The 15,049-nt window shown below is 34.6% G+C and overlaps 1 protein-coding gene across 4 annotated transcripts in view; it reads right to left on the bottom strand.

Annotated features, from left to right (window-relative positions):
* Positions 1 to 15,049, bottom strand: part of CALCR (calcitonin receptor) — a 150,457-nt gene that overhangs the window by 41,338 nt on the left and 94,070 nt on the right. For 3 of the 4 annotated variants that reach the window (XM_025379944.1, XM_025379945.1, XM_025379946.1), the window contains 4 exons: positions 12,966 to 13,119; positions 11,175 to 11,285; positions 6,127 to 6,239; positions 2,811 to 2,902 (listed from right to left, as the gene is read on the bottom strand). In XM_025379944.1, coding sequence (XP_025235729.1) covers positions 2,811 to 2,902; positions 6,127 to 6,239; positions 11,175 to 11,285; positions 12,966 to 13,119 — 470 coding nt within the window. The remainder of the gene's footprint in view (positions 1 to 2,810; positions 2,903 to 6,126; positions 6,240 to 11,174; positions 11,286 to 12,965; positions 13,120 to 15,049) is intronic. The other variant, XM_025379947.1, reaches the window with a different exon arrangement.

Raw genomic sequence — 15,049 nt, 5'->3', positions numbered from 1 at the left:
GCAGGCCTCCTAGGCCTGCTCATTTGAGGAGGACAGCTGCAGGGTTCCTCCTTTTCATAAGGTACATTTGAGGAGTTCTGAGGGCTTTACAGTGAGATTTCAATGGAGTGATTATGAATGGGGCATCAGTTCTCAGAATTGGAGCTGGGTAACTTTTCACTCTGGTTTCCTGAAAGTTTTATAAAACTGTTTGGAGTCTGCAAAATTACTCAACCCTGGGAATATAGAATTAAGCAAGGGAGTGATGATATTTTTTGCTCAGGTTGCACACAGATGATGCCATTTAAGTGCATAAATTATGAAACTTTCTATTGTAATGTGCAGTGAAGATCTTAAAGACGATGTAGAGTATTTGAAAATAAATTCTGGAAAAAGTTTGCTAATTCACAAATAAATTCCAGTGATATATCAGTATTATTTTCTACTTCCACAATCACTTTTAATGTTTCTGAAATTCAAATATAAAAAATATTAAAGGGTCAGGGTCGAACTTAAATTTTAAGAAAACAGAAGTCCTTTATATTTTTAGTTTGGGTAAGGTTTAAGATATGGTTGAAAACAAGTATAAAAATTTTATATAGCTTTTTTTGGTTTGAATATTTGGCATCTCAACATATGTGCTTTTGGTATGTCATTTGTTTCTTGTTGTGTCTGCTCTGAAGAACTAGCTATTTCAGTTCATTTCTTCTCATTATTAGGCTCAGATGATACATCAATAAGACTTGTTTTTCTTCCTCAGATTTAAGTTGCTGTTTAGTTGGTTCTTAGAACTGAGAGACAGTAGGGCAAAGTTGGGTGCTTTCTAGACAATCTGTCCTCACACTCTCGCAAGGGTTTGATCAGCATCATTTTGCTTTGAGACTAACTGGAGTTGAGAAATATTCTACTTTGCCCATGTGCTGCACTTTAACACACCCATCTTCAGTAGCTTAATATAGAAATGATCATTGAAAAAAAATTCTTAATTTCTTTGCTGATTTGGCTTTCACATCTCCTCACTTATTTAAGTTACTGGAGAAAAAAGGAATTAAGATCTATAATGCCTTTGACATTATTACCTTTAAAGTCCTAACTACAATTAGTTGCATGATTACAAATTTGGGAAATTTTTCTTTCAATTTTTTTATGATTATATTTAAAAAACTTAAAAAATATGCTTTAGTGGCATATTTTACAATAAAATTTGTTTCAGAACCATGATGATATGTTTATTTGCCATAATGAAGTACAATTGAAAAATGAAGACATTCCAAGATTAATCATGTTGTGTGAATACTGTATTCTGATCATCAAAAATATTCTTCTATTCTAATTTGAGTAATTAATAATTCATGTCGTTTTGCTTTGTTTATCAGTCTTTCTCCTGTTAAACCATTTATAGAAGGAGCTCATTGTCTGTTTGCTTATGTTATCATTTGCTATCCAGTTAAAAATTGCTATTCACTTCTATTGCTTAGTCAATATAAGAATCTTGACTAAGATACAGACAAAGATTGAAAAAATGATGAAGGAAAAAATAGTAATTGTACTAAGGATGTATTTACAGATGATTATTCTCCCCTTGGTTTAATTTTCCTTAGTACTATCCTGACAATGTTTTAACAAAAATCAAATCAAGATTCTATTGTTCTATGTTTTAAATTTATTTTTTGTGGTAAAGTATAGATGTATAATTTATCATCTTTGCCATTTTAAGTATATAGTTCAGGGGTGATAAATACATATATATTCTTCTCCCCCCTCATTCTATATGTGAATCACTGTACATTTAATCACATACCACTTTTTTTTCATATTTTTTTTACACATACCACATTTTTTAAGTGTGGATGATTGTTTGTCATCTGAGTCTGCAAAAGGGCTTTTCTTTATGATTTCTATGATACCACCATGACTATTATTACTACCAATAATAATAATAATGATATCAAACACCTATTTCACTTATGTGTCAGACATGAATCCAGACACCTTACTATATTATTTCATTTTTATCTAATTTACTTCAGTTTCTAACATATTTACTGAACCGTGGTGTGTCTAGAGAAAAATACACATGTGGCTTACTCTGAATCTACATTTGAGAATATACTTCAGAAAGCCAGCCTAGGACAATGTTATGAGTGCTTTATTTTCACTAAAGTTTGTTGTGATGAAAGCATACATAACAGTTTCTAACTTAAATGTACCATTACCTGTAAAGATCCTATTTTATATTCATGTAAGTTGACAAGATAATTTAAAGTATTCAAGTTTTCCTTGTGTGTTTTCTCATATTTTGCTTTCTAGCATAATTGTGCACCATAAAACCTAAAGACAAGCATATTAAATTAGGTTTTGTAGAAACATGCTCTGATGTGCTTGTTTATTCCTTAGTCTTACATATGCTAGCAAGAAATAATTAGGCAGGGTATATGTGGATTTGAGGCTATGGTCGCCGAAAATTAGAGTGGGAGTAAAGAAGGTGGAGAATCCTCTCCTCTACCCTTAATGGTAACTTACCCATGGTAAATGGAACCTTTACCATGTTACAACAGTGTACTAATGGGCTCACAGGACTGTCTTACTTTAGGAAGCCTTAAGGCATAGTGCTTTTGAAAATGATATAAATGTATCCCCTTCTCCCCAAAGATAGGATTAAAAGCATATTTAAATTCATTTCATTTTTCTTGCTACTTCATGACTCCTAACATTGCATGTCGCTTGTAATTTGCTGAAGACCCTTCCACACCTCCACTCTTGCAGAATTCACCATTTATTTCAATAACTTAAAGGAGGAAATAAAGAGCAGATGCTGTAAGCGTACTTACTTGAAAAACACGAAAATCCCCAGGGAAATCACTAAGGTGAAAATTGACAAAGAATGACCCACGATAGCCAAATAGTACAGAACATACGCATTCTGGAACAACAAAAAGTAAAAACAAACAAACACAAAGTGAATGAATGATTCATCAGAGAGAAAATCATTCCTTTTTCTAAATATATGTAAATCAACAAATGTTTTCTTCCTTTTAAAAAACTGCTACAATTATAACAAATATTTCAGACAATGAAATTATTTTTTATCTTTACTCATGGTATGAAAATAAATTGTCATTTTCAAAGAATAAAGTTCTTTGAGATGAAGTTCCTCATTCAAAAATATATTTCAGAAGTAGCTTTATATTCATTAGAAATTATCATCCCTAAGCCCAGTAAGCAATCCCGGTAGTTTTAAACTTCTGGAATCTTTTAGACAGTGGATACGTACTTCTATACCACAGACCTGGCAAAATAGCAATCAACTTTCCAAGCTGTCCTGACTCTCAGCATATACAGAGGGTGAGGAGAGTATGGTGGCGGGTTGCTATGCCTTTGTTTAAAATGATATCATTAGTATTTAGTTGGTTGAAGCTGCAAACTTTCCCCTTGGCAGCCATTTGATAATTCTTTTTTTCATAATCATGGTTAATTTTATTTATTCTCCCATAATGTTATGTTGACTTGGAAGAATGTCCCTCTCATGAAATGCATGTCATAGCATCTTTTTTTTCCTAGTCATCACAATCTTTCCTTTCCTTATAATATAATTTTATCACAGAGAAAACAGCAATTGATCTAGTCACCCATCTCTCTCTCTGTCTTCTCTGTCTCTCTGTTTCTCTTTGTCTGTTTCTATGTTTCTGGTCTCTCTCTCTCTCATTCACTCTATTTTGACACTAGCTTTTGCATTTTGTACTATTTAGCCGGTTTCATCAACTGTAATTGAAGTAGACTTGAATCTATTGTAACTAGGGATTTTGTTTTCACTTGTTTTTCTTGGTGGAGCATAATTTGTATATTATTTTGTAGTTGTACCTTAATCTCTTGACTTTTGGTCTTAAGTTCCTTCCACAGTTTGTTGGGTCTTGGTATGAATGCAAATGTAGTGTAGATAGAACGAATAACCTCTATGAAGTTCTTTGATTTCCTGGAATAAATGTGGGATTTATATAGCCTTGAACGCTTTGATTTTTGTCAATTTCCTCAGGAAGAGTCTGGGATTGAAGCACTAATTCAGCTAAAATGCACCCAAACTGTTCAGAGCCCTTTCTTGGTTATGTGCATTATTGCTGTCCTGAAATGAGCATTCCTTTTCTAGACCTTAGAATTTCAAAATGGACTAATTAGCTTCTCCTAAGTTGTGCCTGTTGCATCATTTGACCAGGCATTCCATATTTTTGGGGCATTTTCATTGTTGATACCACTCTCTTAATAGCATATTTTACTCTTACAGGAAATGTTAATAAAGTTAGAATAGTAGGTTTATAATTGGAGCTGATAAAATCTTCAGAGAGCTTTCTTGGGAGGGATTTAGGAATCTTAAACACACACACACACACACACACACACACATTCACCTCCTATCTTTTCTCCCAGGAATTCATTTTCTAGCTATTTTTCTAACTTCACTTGTAGACAATATCAGGAGAGGCATTTTCTAAAAGTTTTTCCTTCTAAATAGTTTACTACGTAGAACACTCTTGCCCCTTAATTAATTTGGATATATCTGCACCCCCTCTTCTGTCAGTCTTTTAAGAAATCTTTGCATACTTTATTTCTAAGAAAAATTTATATAACTTAATTCATATTCTTTTCAGTTGCTTCCAGAATACTCCTTTTAAAAACATTTGTTCTTCTGAAATAGAGTTGTCTAAATACGTAAGATTAAATCAACAACTCATAATTTAGTTGCCATCCTTGTGTCATTCTCAAGGGTGAGTTTTTTTTTTTAAATGAATTCCAGGTTGGTTCCTTCAAATTTTAATGTGACGATATTTATATGGAAGATTTGTGGAAAGCATTTTAATCATTATACTAGGTGCCTAGAGAGGAGCATTTCTTCTTTAAATTATTTCCTTCTCAGATGTGGCCAGTGTACGTGAGAAGTCCAAAGACAACACTAAGAATGATTTGGACTTGCACACTTACAACAATCCAGTTAACGTCAGCATAATTTTTTTCTGTAACATCATAATCAGCACTCATTCAGAAAATTCACTATTCCATGACATAGCTTACTAATCAGCTTTATTAGCAGCTCTCCATTAGGGTGTAGACATGCATCTGATTCTCAGGGTGACTAAACCATTTGTAAAGGGACAACTGACCGTGGTGCCTTAGCCTGTGCTTGTGATGAGGTGTCCCTCCTATTCAATTGGTCTCTAAGCTATATGTTCATCTTGTTTGTTTTTGTTGTTATTTGTTTTGTTTTTAATAAAAGAAAACTTTTCTACACCCTGAAAGCATCTCAACAACAAACAAAGGCACTAGTGTGCTTTTAGCTTTCAACTGAATAATTATTTAGTATACAGGCCTATCTTTGATGGAAATGATAGGTTTATGTTAGAGTCAGCAGGGTTGCTTAGAGACGCCCTGCACAGCTAAACATTGACCAACTGTAACTCCCAGTTCTGTGTGGTGAGGAGGCTGGTTGTGACTTAGTGAACTTTTCAGATTTTTGATGCATCTGAGGAAGAAAGAGCATCTGTTCCCCCACCATTTGCTTAGATGAATATTTCTAAGCAGAGATAATATTCAAAATATTTAACAGAGAGTAAAATGCAAGTACTAACAAATAAGAATGAACTTCCACTGAAAATAATCTAAGCAGCCATACCTGTATTAGCGGACTGATGAGATGCCCCACTTTAAGAGTTCTTTCTGTGCCTTATTGTAAAACTAAGGTCATGGCCAACACAGGGGAAGCATGCTGTCTTGTGACTTGTGGAAAAATCTGTAGTTTTGAAACTCTTCCAGGAAAAGTGAGATGTTAAGAGAGTCCCTGGAAATGTTGCCTAATTTTGGCATCATTGGGAATCCATTCATCTGCTCTATGGACACTTATCCCCCTGCCATAAATGGACTGATTCTGTATGCTCATGGAACTTCAATTGACTCTTGACTCTGAGTGCCAACCAAGAAGTGAAATGTCATTTTCTCTAATGCTGCTCTAGAGATTCCTAGAACTTACCAGTTATCATATGATTTCTTTCCACAAAATCTGTTGGTTTCTCGGTAGCAGATATTTTACAGTTATATGTCCATTTCCTTGTACAAATAATGACATTCTCACTCAATACTGAAATGTGAAAAAGAACCTACCTTCAGTTTCTCAGGAGTGAAAGCATTGCACATAGTATAGTTGGACCAGGTTCGATTGTTTTCAGGATGTTTAAACCAAACGCCGTTTTCATCACAGTATTTTGTAACCTTTTCTGTTAATGAAACATAACAATTATTACACAAATATCTCAAAATCCCAAGAAGGAAAAATAATAAATTAAAGCCTAAAAGCCATTCCAACATATTAATCACTTTATAGAACTTGAATGTGAATATGTCAATAGAGACTATCACAAATCATGTATTATACAAAGTGTATTAATATGCATTGTCTCATTTTAACTTTAGCAAAGCCATGTGAAGTAGGCATTGTCATCTTCATTTTACAAATTCAAAGCAGACAGTGAGAGGAGTCATGGGCTTGAAAAGCCACTGAGACTGAACCAGGATTTAGACCCAAAGACATGGATATGGGTCAGACTGCAAAGTGCTACCTATACTCTCCCTCGTAATTTTTTAACAGACATTAAACTTTTGATTGTAGATGGAAACTATTGGAGAAGAACAAGAACATACCTTTCTTTATTTACTTGCAATGTTTTTTCATTAGATTAACTGTATGAAACAGTAATTTTTGGATCAAATGGTCAAATCTTCCCAGTCCCATGTGGTTAAATCCAATAGAACAAAGAAGTCCAAAACTAAGGGATATATCAAGAGGTCATTTTTCTGCCTCTCAAGAGATTTCATTTGAATCATCTCTCTTCATCCCACAGAAAATATATAGGGATCCAGGCTTTAGCCTTTACTGTTTACTTTTTAAAGTATCTCATAGATGCTTGTTAATGAAATTCCCAACTCAGCTGGACTGACATATTAAAGATCTCCACCTTCGCTATGTGGGGGCCAGGCACCGCTCAGCGCTTTGTAGAATTATCTTCTTTAACGTTAATAATGAGTCTTTGAAGTGAATATTGTTCTTCGCATTTTATATATAAGTAAATTTCCCTTCCATAACTAGCATCTAGTAAGGTCAGGCATCAAATCCAAGTCTACTTCATTCCAAATCTATTGCAGAGCTATTAAGCACTAATTAAGCCACTTATTTCTGTGGCAATGTGCCAACTGATCAGAGGAAACAAAACAGGCAAGCCCTTATTGTTAAGATGCAGATGTAGGTGAGAAAATAAGATGATGTAAATGGCACCTGGAAACTGGATTTGGCATAGAAATAAAAGATAACACTGGTTTGGCCCCCCACTTTTTTTTTTTTTTAAATTGATGCTTAGCAAAGAGGAGGAAAGCCTGGCATCTTACTGTCCCTCCAACCAGCAGGTCAATGATTCTGGGGTTGCTCACTGAGGTTAAGAGTTCCGCTTACACTAAAATATTTTGGAGGAAAAGGACAAGAAGATTTTGTTTGGGCCCTGAGAAAGAACCTTCCAAGTGCTTGCCTTGTGGTATCTGCTGGTTCCCATCAGGCTTATTATTTTTTCAATTATTTTTGTGTGATATGTTCAGTGCTGGTTACAATATGATAAAGCCTTGGTGCTTTTTGAATTTTAATTTTTTAGCCAGTGTATATGTATCAGTACAAAGTAAAGTTCCAAATTTGATAGAAATAATAAGTTCTCATGGGGATGACTCATAATATCTTTGCTGAAATTCATACTAAAATATTAGGCCATGATAGCAATTTTCATAATTTTTTAAAATAATATTTGATAACTTACCATTACCAGACCCTGCATCAAGTGCTCTATCTTAGAAATAAATAAGAAAAATTCTTTGTTCTGTATGTTGCTTAAATTATTAACTGAGTATATATCTGAGATTCTGGGTTAAGTGCATAAGGCTGGGAAATCACAATATATATTGGGAGTAAAGAGTGGTCAGAATGGTGAGATAATATTTATCAAGACATTATTATCAGCAGGATAAACACACTGTGAAACTAGTATATTGTTAGCAAACAACTAAAGTGGCACTTAACTAAAATTAGAATTTAGCTGGATTGTATTATAATACCGGTCAACAATATTTTAATTTCGTACTGGGACTCTAGAAGGTGAAATCTCATAAATGATCAAGGTTATCTGTATTCCATTCCAGTGACCTAAAGAATTTTAGATAATGTTGTTGGCTACAAGATAATATTTAAATTCTAACCTCTGAATTGGCCAAGCAACTGAAAGAAAAAATCAGGTTGAATTAAATAACATAGAAATAATGAACAAGCAAATATTAAAATGAATGTACTTGCCAGATTTAATCTCAATCATTCAGATATTCTCTAGTCTTCAAAGCACCTATGTGATGTGTTTATTGTCTGAGAGATCAAATAGCAAGCCTAGATTGGTATAATATGCAGGGAGATTTTGCAAATGTATTTAGAATCTTCACAAAATTTTAATCTTTGATAATTTCTCAGGGAAAATATTTTTGAAGCATTTTCCTATGTTAACAAAGGTAAAGCATTGCTGTACCTATAGATAATGCTTTTATAGATGGTTATTTTCTTTTTTAGCACAGGATGTGGAAGTCAGAATCATATGGTAATATTTGAAGAACATTGCTATTGTTTTAAAGGCTAAGGAAAAAACATACTGAAAAAAAGGGAACCTTAACTGAGATCTGATAATATTTAAAACAATTTTCTACTAGTAGGTTTGGTTACTCAATCTGCTTAGAGCTAGTACAAAAATCCTTTTTCCTTGGCAGTTTTTAGGTGTAATTCATCATTTTTTATTGTATGACTGAAACAGGTATTATTTTACTAAATGCAAGATTTAAACTGCAGGTTATAGAGTTATTTGTATGTTTAATTTTTATTTAAAATGTATGAAAAAATATTTTTTCAAGCAAAAGATGTTTTCAAGCAACCTATTAGAATCATTACTGCTTCATGTAAATCCGTTACAAAGTTAAATAAGAAAACTTAAAACTGTAAATTTACTGAGATAACCACCAGACAAACCCTATTTAAAACATCTCTATTGAACATTAACAACGTGTGAAAAAGGATTAGCACTGATCAGCACAAAAAATTGATGTTGAAAATTTGTCAATTATTTTGCTAACGTTATTTGTCAATGACCAACCCTTCCAAGTTTACTTGCGGTTTTTAAAAGTGGCCACATATATTTATCAGATTGCCGAAAGTAGTTTTTTTTTAAATAAAATGAATATAATTTGGTTTCAATGAAGTTATGTAGCCGGATATGGGAAAATATATTGTATGCAGAGAGACGCTACTCTTAAAGGTCATTCCATTCATAAACGAGGCTATAGGAAACGGTATTTTTTGTTTTGTTTTAACTTAAGTCTGGATCGAGTCATTTCTTGGTTTTAACTGTTACAACTATCAAGAATTTGTTCTCCTTCACCTGATGAGTCTTTCAATATTTGAAGAAAGGATTATGTTTACTCTGGGTCTTCCCTTTACAAACCAAACATCCTCCATTACTCACTCCCCACAGCTTGTCCGCTCACAGCCTGGAGACTCTCCACATGTGCTTTGATGATTGATATTTCTCTCTAAAATACTCTATGTGTGGACTGACCTGTGAAAAGTACGATGTGCTTCTCTTGATCCAGATTCACATGGGGGAACTACTTGAAGATTCTGAGGTCCTGTCCCTAGAGATTCAAATTCTATTGATCTGGACAGGGTCAGGCATCTGCATTTTTTAAAAGCTCACTATTTTTTTTTTCATTTTGTGAAAGGGCATCTGGGTTGAGAATCACTGTCCCAAACCATATTTGGACCATCTTGGCTCTGTGCCATTAAAGTTGTTTGTTTGGCTTCAAGTGTGGGGCTGTAAATGCTTTCTTGTTAAATTTTGCTTTTTACATTCCCGCATATTCCTTCAGAATGTCAGCCTCTTTTGAATTTCAATACGGTTCTTTCACTATCTGTCTTTTACCAAGGACTTTTTCCAAAGTGAAACTTCTGGCATTTCATTAATGTGTTGTGTGTGTGTGTGTGTGTGTGTGTGTGTGTGTATTTATAATTTAAGTTTGGAATATATGTATATATTTCAGACACATTTTAAAGTGAATTTGTCCTGCAGCTGAGAGGTTTCTGTATAAGAACCAGGCTGAAAAGATGGATCGATGCCTGGAAATCTCTGATTTGTTGATCAAAATCTTGCCTTGTAGTCAATATTTATATCCACTTTGGCAAGAGCCGCATTGTTACTTTGGAACTGGCCTAGTATCCTCAACTGCACAACAGCTCTTTGTGCCAATCAAGTTACTTCTAATGTAGTTGTCAAATAAAGATTAATGAAGCATCATTCATTGGGAAGAGTCAATAAGGTCCTGAAGGATTATCATCAAATAGCATTTAGTTAGAGATTCCAGGAATGTAGCCGATTTAGCGCACAGCACAAAGCCCTTTCTTTCTTCACATCCCAACTTTTCCATCACAATGGGAATTCCCAGAAGTGGCTAGCCTGCACTGGTTTTAAAAGAGGGCCTCTGCAATCCCACTTCCATTATCTCTGCCTTACTGAGGTGAAATTTTGTTTTCAGGGACAAATTAGATCTTTTACTCTTGAAGGAAGCACAAAAAGCATTTTTCAAACATTGTTTCAGGGGTAGATTCATTTTTCTTCTTTAATTGGGATTCTAAAGCCACTTAACCCCTGTAGGCTCAGGCTCACTTTACTCTCAGGAACAAATTTCACCCATTAACAACCTATATGTTGTGCCCATAGCTAATCCATTTAGTTTCAGCATCTGGGTCTCCTTCATAATTAAGATTTCTACCCCCTTTTCAGTGAGACAATTGAAAAATGTTTAAAACTCACATTTAAATAAAACTATTCACAGAGTTTTAGAAAAGCTATGTTTATAAACCAGAATTTAATACCAACACATATAACTGACCAGCAATATGCCTTAAAAAAAGGACAGCTTGTAATATTTGTACAACTAAGCAGTATTTCAATTAAGGAAACGCTTCAGAAGCTGCTGAAATGTGGAGTATGATTAGGTAGGTACATTTTGTATCGGATTTTCTTCTCAAAACCATGAAAACTCTAATTCATAGCAAGAGCATAAAATGAAAATAAGCACTCTACCTGATGGATCAAAATCTGGAAAATAATCTGGGCAGAACTGATAGGACAGTACTCCAGCCGGTGTGTCATCCCAGCACAGCCATCCATCCCAGGTGCGATTGCAATATGGACCTGGCCATTTAGAAGGAAATTAATATTGAAGCCTTGTGGATTTAACTAAATAAGAAGATTGATCTCAAGACAGTATTACATGTAGCTGGGCTCACTACACCAGTCATAACCACCTACTTTTCAAACGAGCCAAAGTCATTGATTTTGGAAATACAGTTTCAAATAGCCTTAGCATATCTGTGACCAAATTATCTCATTGGATGACAAGCAGGGCTCTATTTCTACTTTGTAAAAGGTTCCAAAGTTGAGCTTATCAAAAAAGCAAATGCCCCAAAGACTGCAAGACCCTCTCTCTCTCAACAAAACAAAACAAAACAAAACAAAACAAACAAACAAAAACCTACCCAAAACCATGAAGATTTACCTCTATAAAGGTATGTATTCAAAAGAATCAGATTCAGACTTTCAAGAAAGCTCTCAAAAATTATTTAAAAAATGAAAAGAGTTCTCAGAAAACCCCCGAAAATATCAGTACTGTGTTTTTATTGTCTCATTGGCTTCAACGAAATTGTTTCTCCTTCGGTCAGAGTTATATCTAATGCCTGTTCAGTTCTTGATAAACACTGATATTACTGCAGACAGAAGAATAACATGTATCTGCCTTTCAGTTGACTTGATGTTTTTGTTTAAAGGAAAATGCTAAAAATAAGAACTACAAACTAAAACTTGAACTATTTGAAAGCAAAGAATGTGCAGTAACAGAGTATATTTAACCATTTTTTTCCTACCAAGTTGGCTTGTCTTAAAATGTACCTGGTAGTAGACCAGACACAGTGTCTCACACCTGTAATCCTAGCACTTTGGGAGGCTTTCTTGAGCCCAGGAGTTGGAGACCAGCATGGACAACATGCTCTACAAAAAAAATACATGCTCTACAAAAAAATACAAAAATTTGCCAGGCATGGTGGTATGCACCTGTAGTCCCAACTGCTCAGGAGGCTAAAGTGGGAGGATCGTTCTGGGTGAGAGAGGGAGATCCTGTCTCAAATATATATGAGATTGTAAAAGATCTTATTAAATCTTTTCAAATGCCTCAGGGGACAAATAGGAAAATTTAAAGGGATGTTGCAATGAGCTTGCCCATCACATCTCCCCTTTTGCTTTCTATGGGTCCTCTACAGCTAATAGAATATGTTTAGACTGGAAAATATCTGGGCAGTCACATACAGCCATTCTGGAGAAGCTGGTAGATAAGCAATGTCTGGCTAAGAGGTATCATTTTGTAATTCTCCTGGAAAGTGGGGCCAGAAAGTGTGGAAGAATAGTATGGGTTGCCAACCAGTTGACAGTTAAAGGGAAGATACTACCTAATTAATCCAAGCAAGATAGGGTTTGATAGCATCCACCTCAGTCAAATTCTCTGCCCATTATTTTCCAATTCCCTTTCCTGTCATTTTCTACATCCCCTTCCCGACTCGGTCCGGTATTGTTCCTGCTCCCCAGGTGTGAATACTGAATTATTGCAGTCATTTTATCATGAGGGCAGATGTTAGTCAAACTGCAGTCAGATGAACTTGGGCAAAGAAATTAGGCATATGTACTGCGTGAAATACACAAACATACCATAGTGTGAAAACTGCTGGCATATTAAATTAAAATTATTCAACACATATTTAACCACAAAAGAAAATGTCTTTAATGGTGTTTCAAACATACGTTCATATATATCCTTCTCTTTACCTTCTCCTTGGTATGGGGGTAACTGCTGCATCCGGTCATAGCATTTGTACTGTGCATCCATCATCTTCTTTCGTCCTACGATGTAAAGAAATGGCTCGGGCTCTATTGTTGGATAGGTTTGATTTGAAAAGGCAGGAAGAATTGGGATTGGGTGCTGTATTAAAAAGAAAAATCAGTTACTTATAGATAGGAGGAATGGGTGAGCACAAACGAGACAACGAAAAAATTTGAAAACATTTGTTTTTGCTCTCTAAGCAATATTTATTCATGGTCTCTATGTACAATTTTTTTTCGTATATATAACTAAAAATGTTTTTACATTTCATCTACAAATTCTACCTGCACATTTTATATTTGCATTTACTATTGAAAATGGATAACACCTACACACACTCATACACCTCTTTATCAGCTAGGATTGTTTTAACTGTATTATGATTCTAAAGTTTAGAAGTAAACAAAACAAATAATCTAATTCCCAAAAAATAAAATATTAAATCAACTTTGCCTTACTCTAAAGAATCATGAATCATGTTATTAAAAATAGACATAGTTCAATAAATATGCTTTTTTATTTGATTCTTTCAGCTACATTTTATTGGTGCTGTGTACACTGCTAGAAATTTATCCCATCTATTCCATGGAAAAAACAAAATATGTTTTATGTTCCTCATAATTGACCATAATCTCCTTAAGTTGGTTTCAACAGCAGATGACCTGTACAGGGCAATTTATTTTCACTAATGAAAAATCGATGTATTTCTTAGATATTTATCTCAGCACATTTGCATTTTGGTACAGATTGACAATAGTTTTTTTTCAGTTTCAGTTAATCATCACCATCACAAGTCTCTCTTTTTCAAAGGTAATGGGGGTGTTTGAAAAGATCACTCTGTCACATTGCTCTTTCTAACTTGTGTTTATACAGATTTCAGTTTCTTTTGTGGCTATGACCAATGTTTTTAGTGGTGTTGGAATCTGCGAATTTTTAATATCCATGTTCTACATAGAGATTTTTTCTTTTCTTTTTTTTTTTTTTTTTTGAGAAACCTAAAAACATCAGCCTGCATTGACTTTCCTTTTTCTGAATTTAGGAATGCTGTTTAATTTCTATCATACCCGTTGAAACTTCAGTTGTAAGAATGAAGTTTCTCCAGTTGTATTGATGGCAGAAGTGGTGTTATGTACTCTTCTATATGTGCTAGTTTCTAAACAAAACTCATCCTTATTAAGTTGACATGTATATTCCTGGCTCTTCATGGTGAATCCTCACTGTTTTCCATGCATGTCGGTGTGTATGTCCTACATGACAGCACATCACTAACTGCTAAGCTGTCCAGCACACAATCCAATCAAAATTCAGAGTTTGGAGAGAGTAGGGAGCACAAACATTCAGGATGGCTACAGATACAAGGTAGAATTTGAATTGAACCTTGAGTGTATGTAGTTTCTGCATAGGCACAAGGTGGGCTGAGAAGCTTTTTGGGATGGAGGGACCTTTCCCACAAAAGTCAGGAGGTTGGAAATGACATGCATGAACCACTGTGAGAAAATTATCTTGCCTGAAGGGGAGCATATTTGAGGGTAAGAAGGTCAGGACTTTGCTTTCAAGACTCTGCATTATCTGAATCTTCAGATAACAAAAAAAGTTAAGACGTGTTTTGTCACTTTGAGCAGATTAGCAACCTCTCACTAGATCTGTTTCCTCAACCTAGGAAATGTAAAATAAGAAGAGCAGAAAGAATAATATTTATCATCTATGATGTTGTGAGGATGAACAAGAAAATAAACACAAAGTGTGAGGGACACGAAAGGTTCAAAACATTTTAGCTAATATTGTTAAAACATGGTATATAACATAATGTAATATGATAAAGATGTTTTATAGATTTTTGATCAGTGAAGGTTGTGAAAGGAGAATTTTTAGTAAAATTCATGCAGCAGGCATCAGATGTCCACAGGTTACAGGTGCGGGGTGGGGTGGGGGCAGCAGGAAGTTGAAGGCCTGGCTGGAACAAGAAAGCACCACTCTTAGCACTTTCTCAATAATAAAAACATGAAGGCGTATTTGAATACAAGGAATG

This window comes from Theropithecus gelada, chromosome 3, assembly GCF_003255815.1.
Source record: "Theropithecus gelada isolate Dixy chromosome 3, Tgel_1.0, whole genome shotgun sequence".
Classification (NCBI taxonomy): Eukaryota; Metazoa; Chordata; class Mammalia; order Primates; family Cercopithecidae; genus Theropithecus; species Theropithecus gelada.
This window is presented reverse-complemented; position numbering and strand designations above follow the sequence as displayed.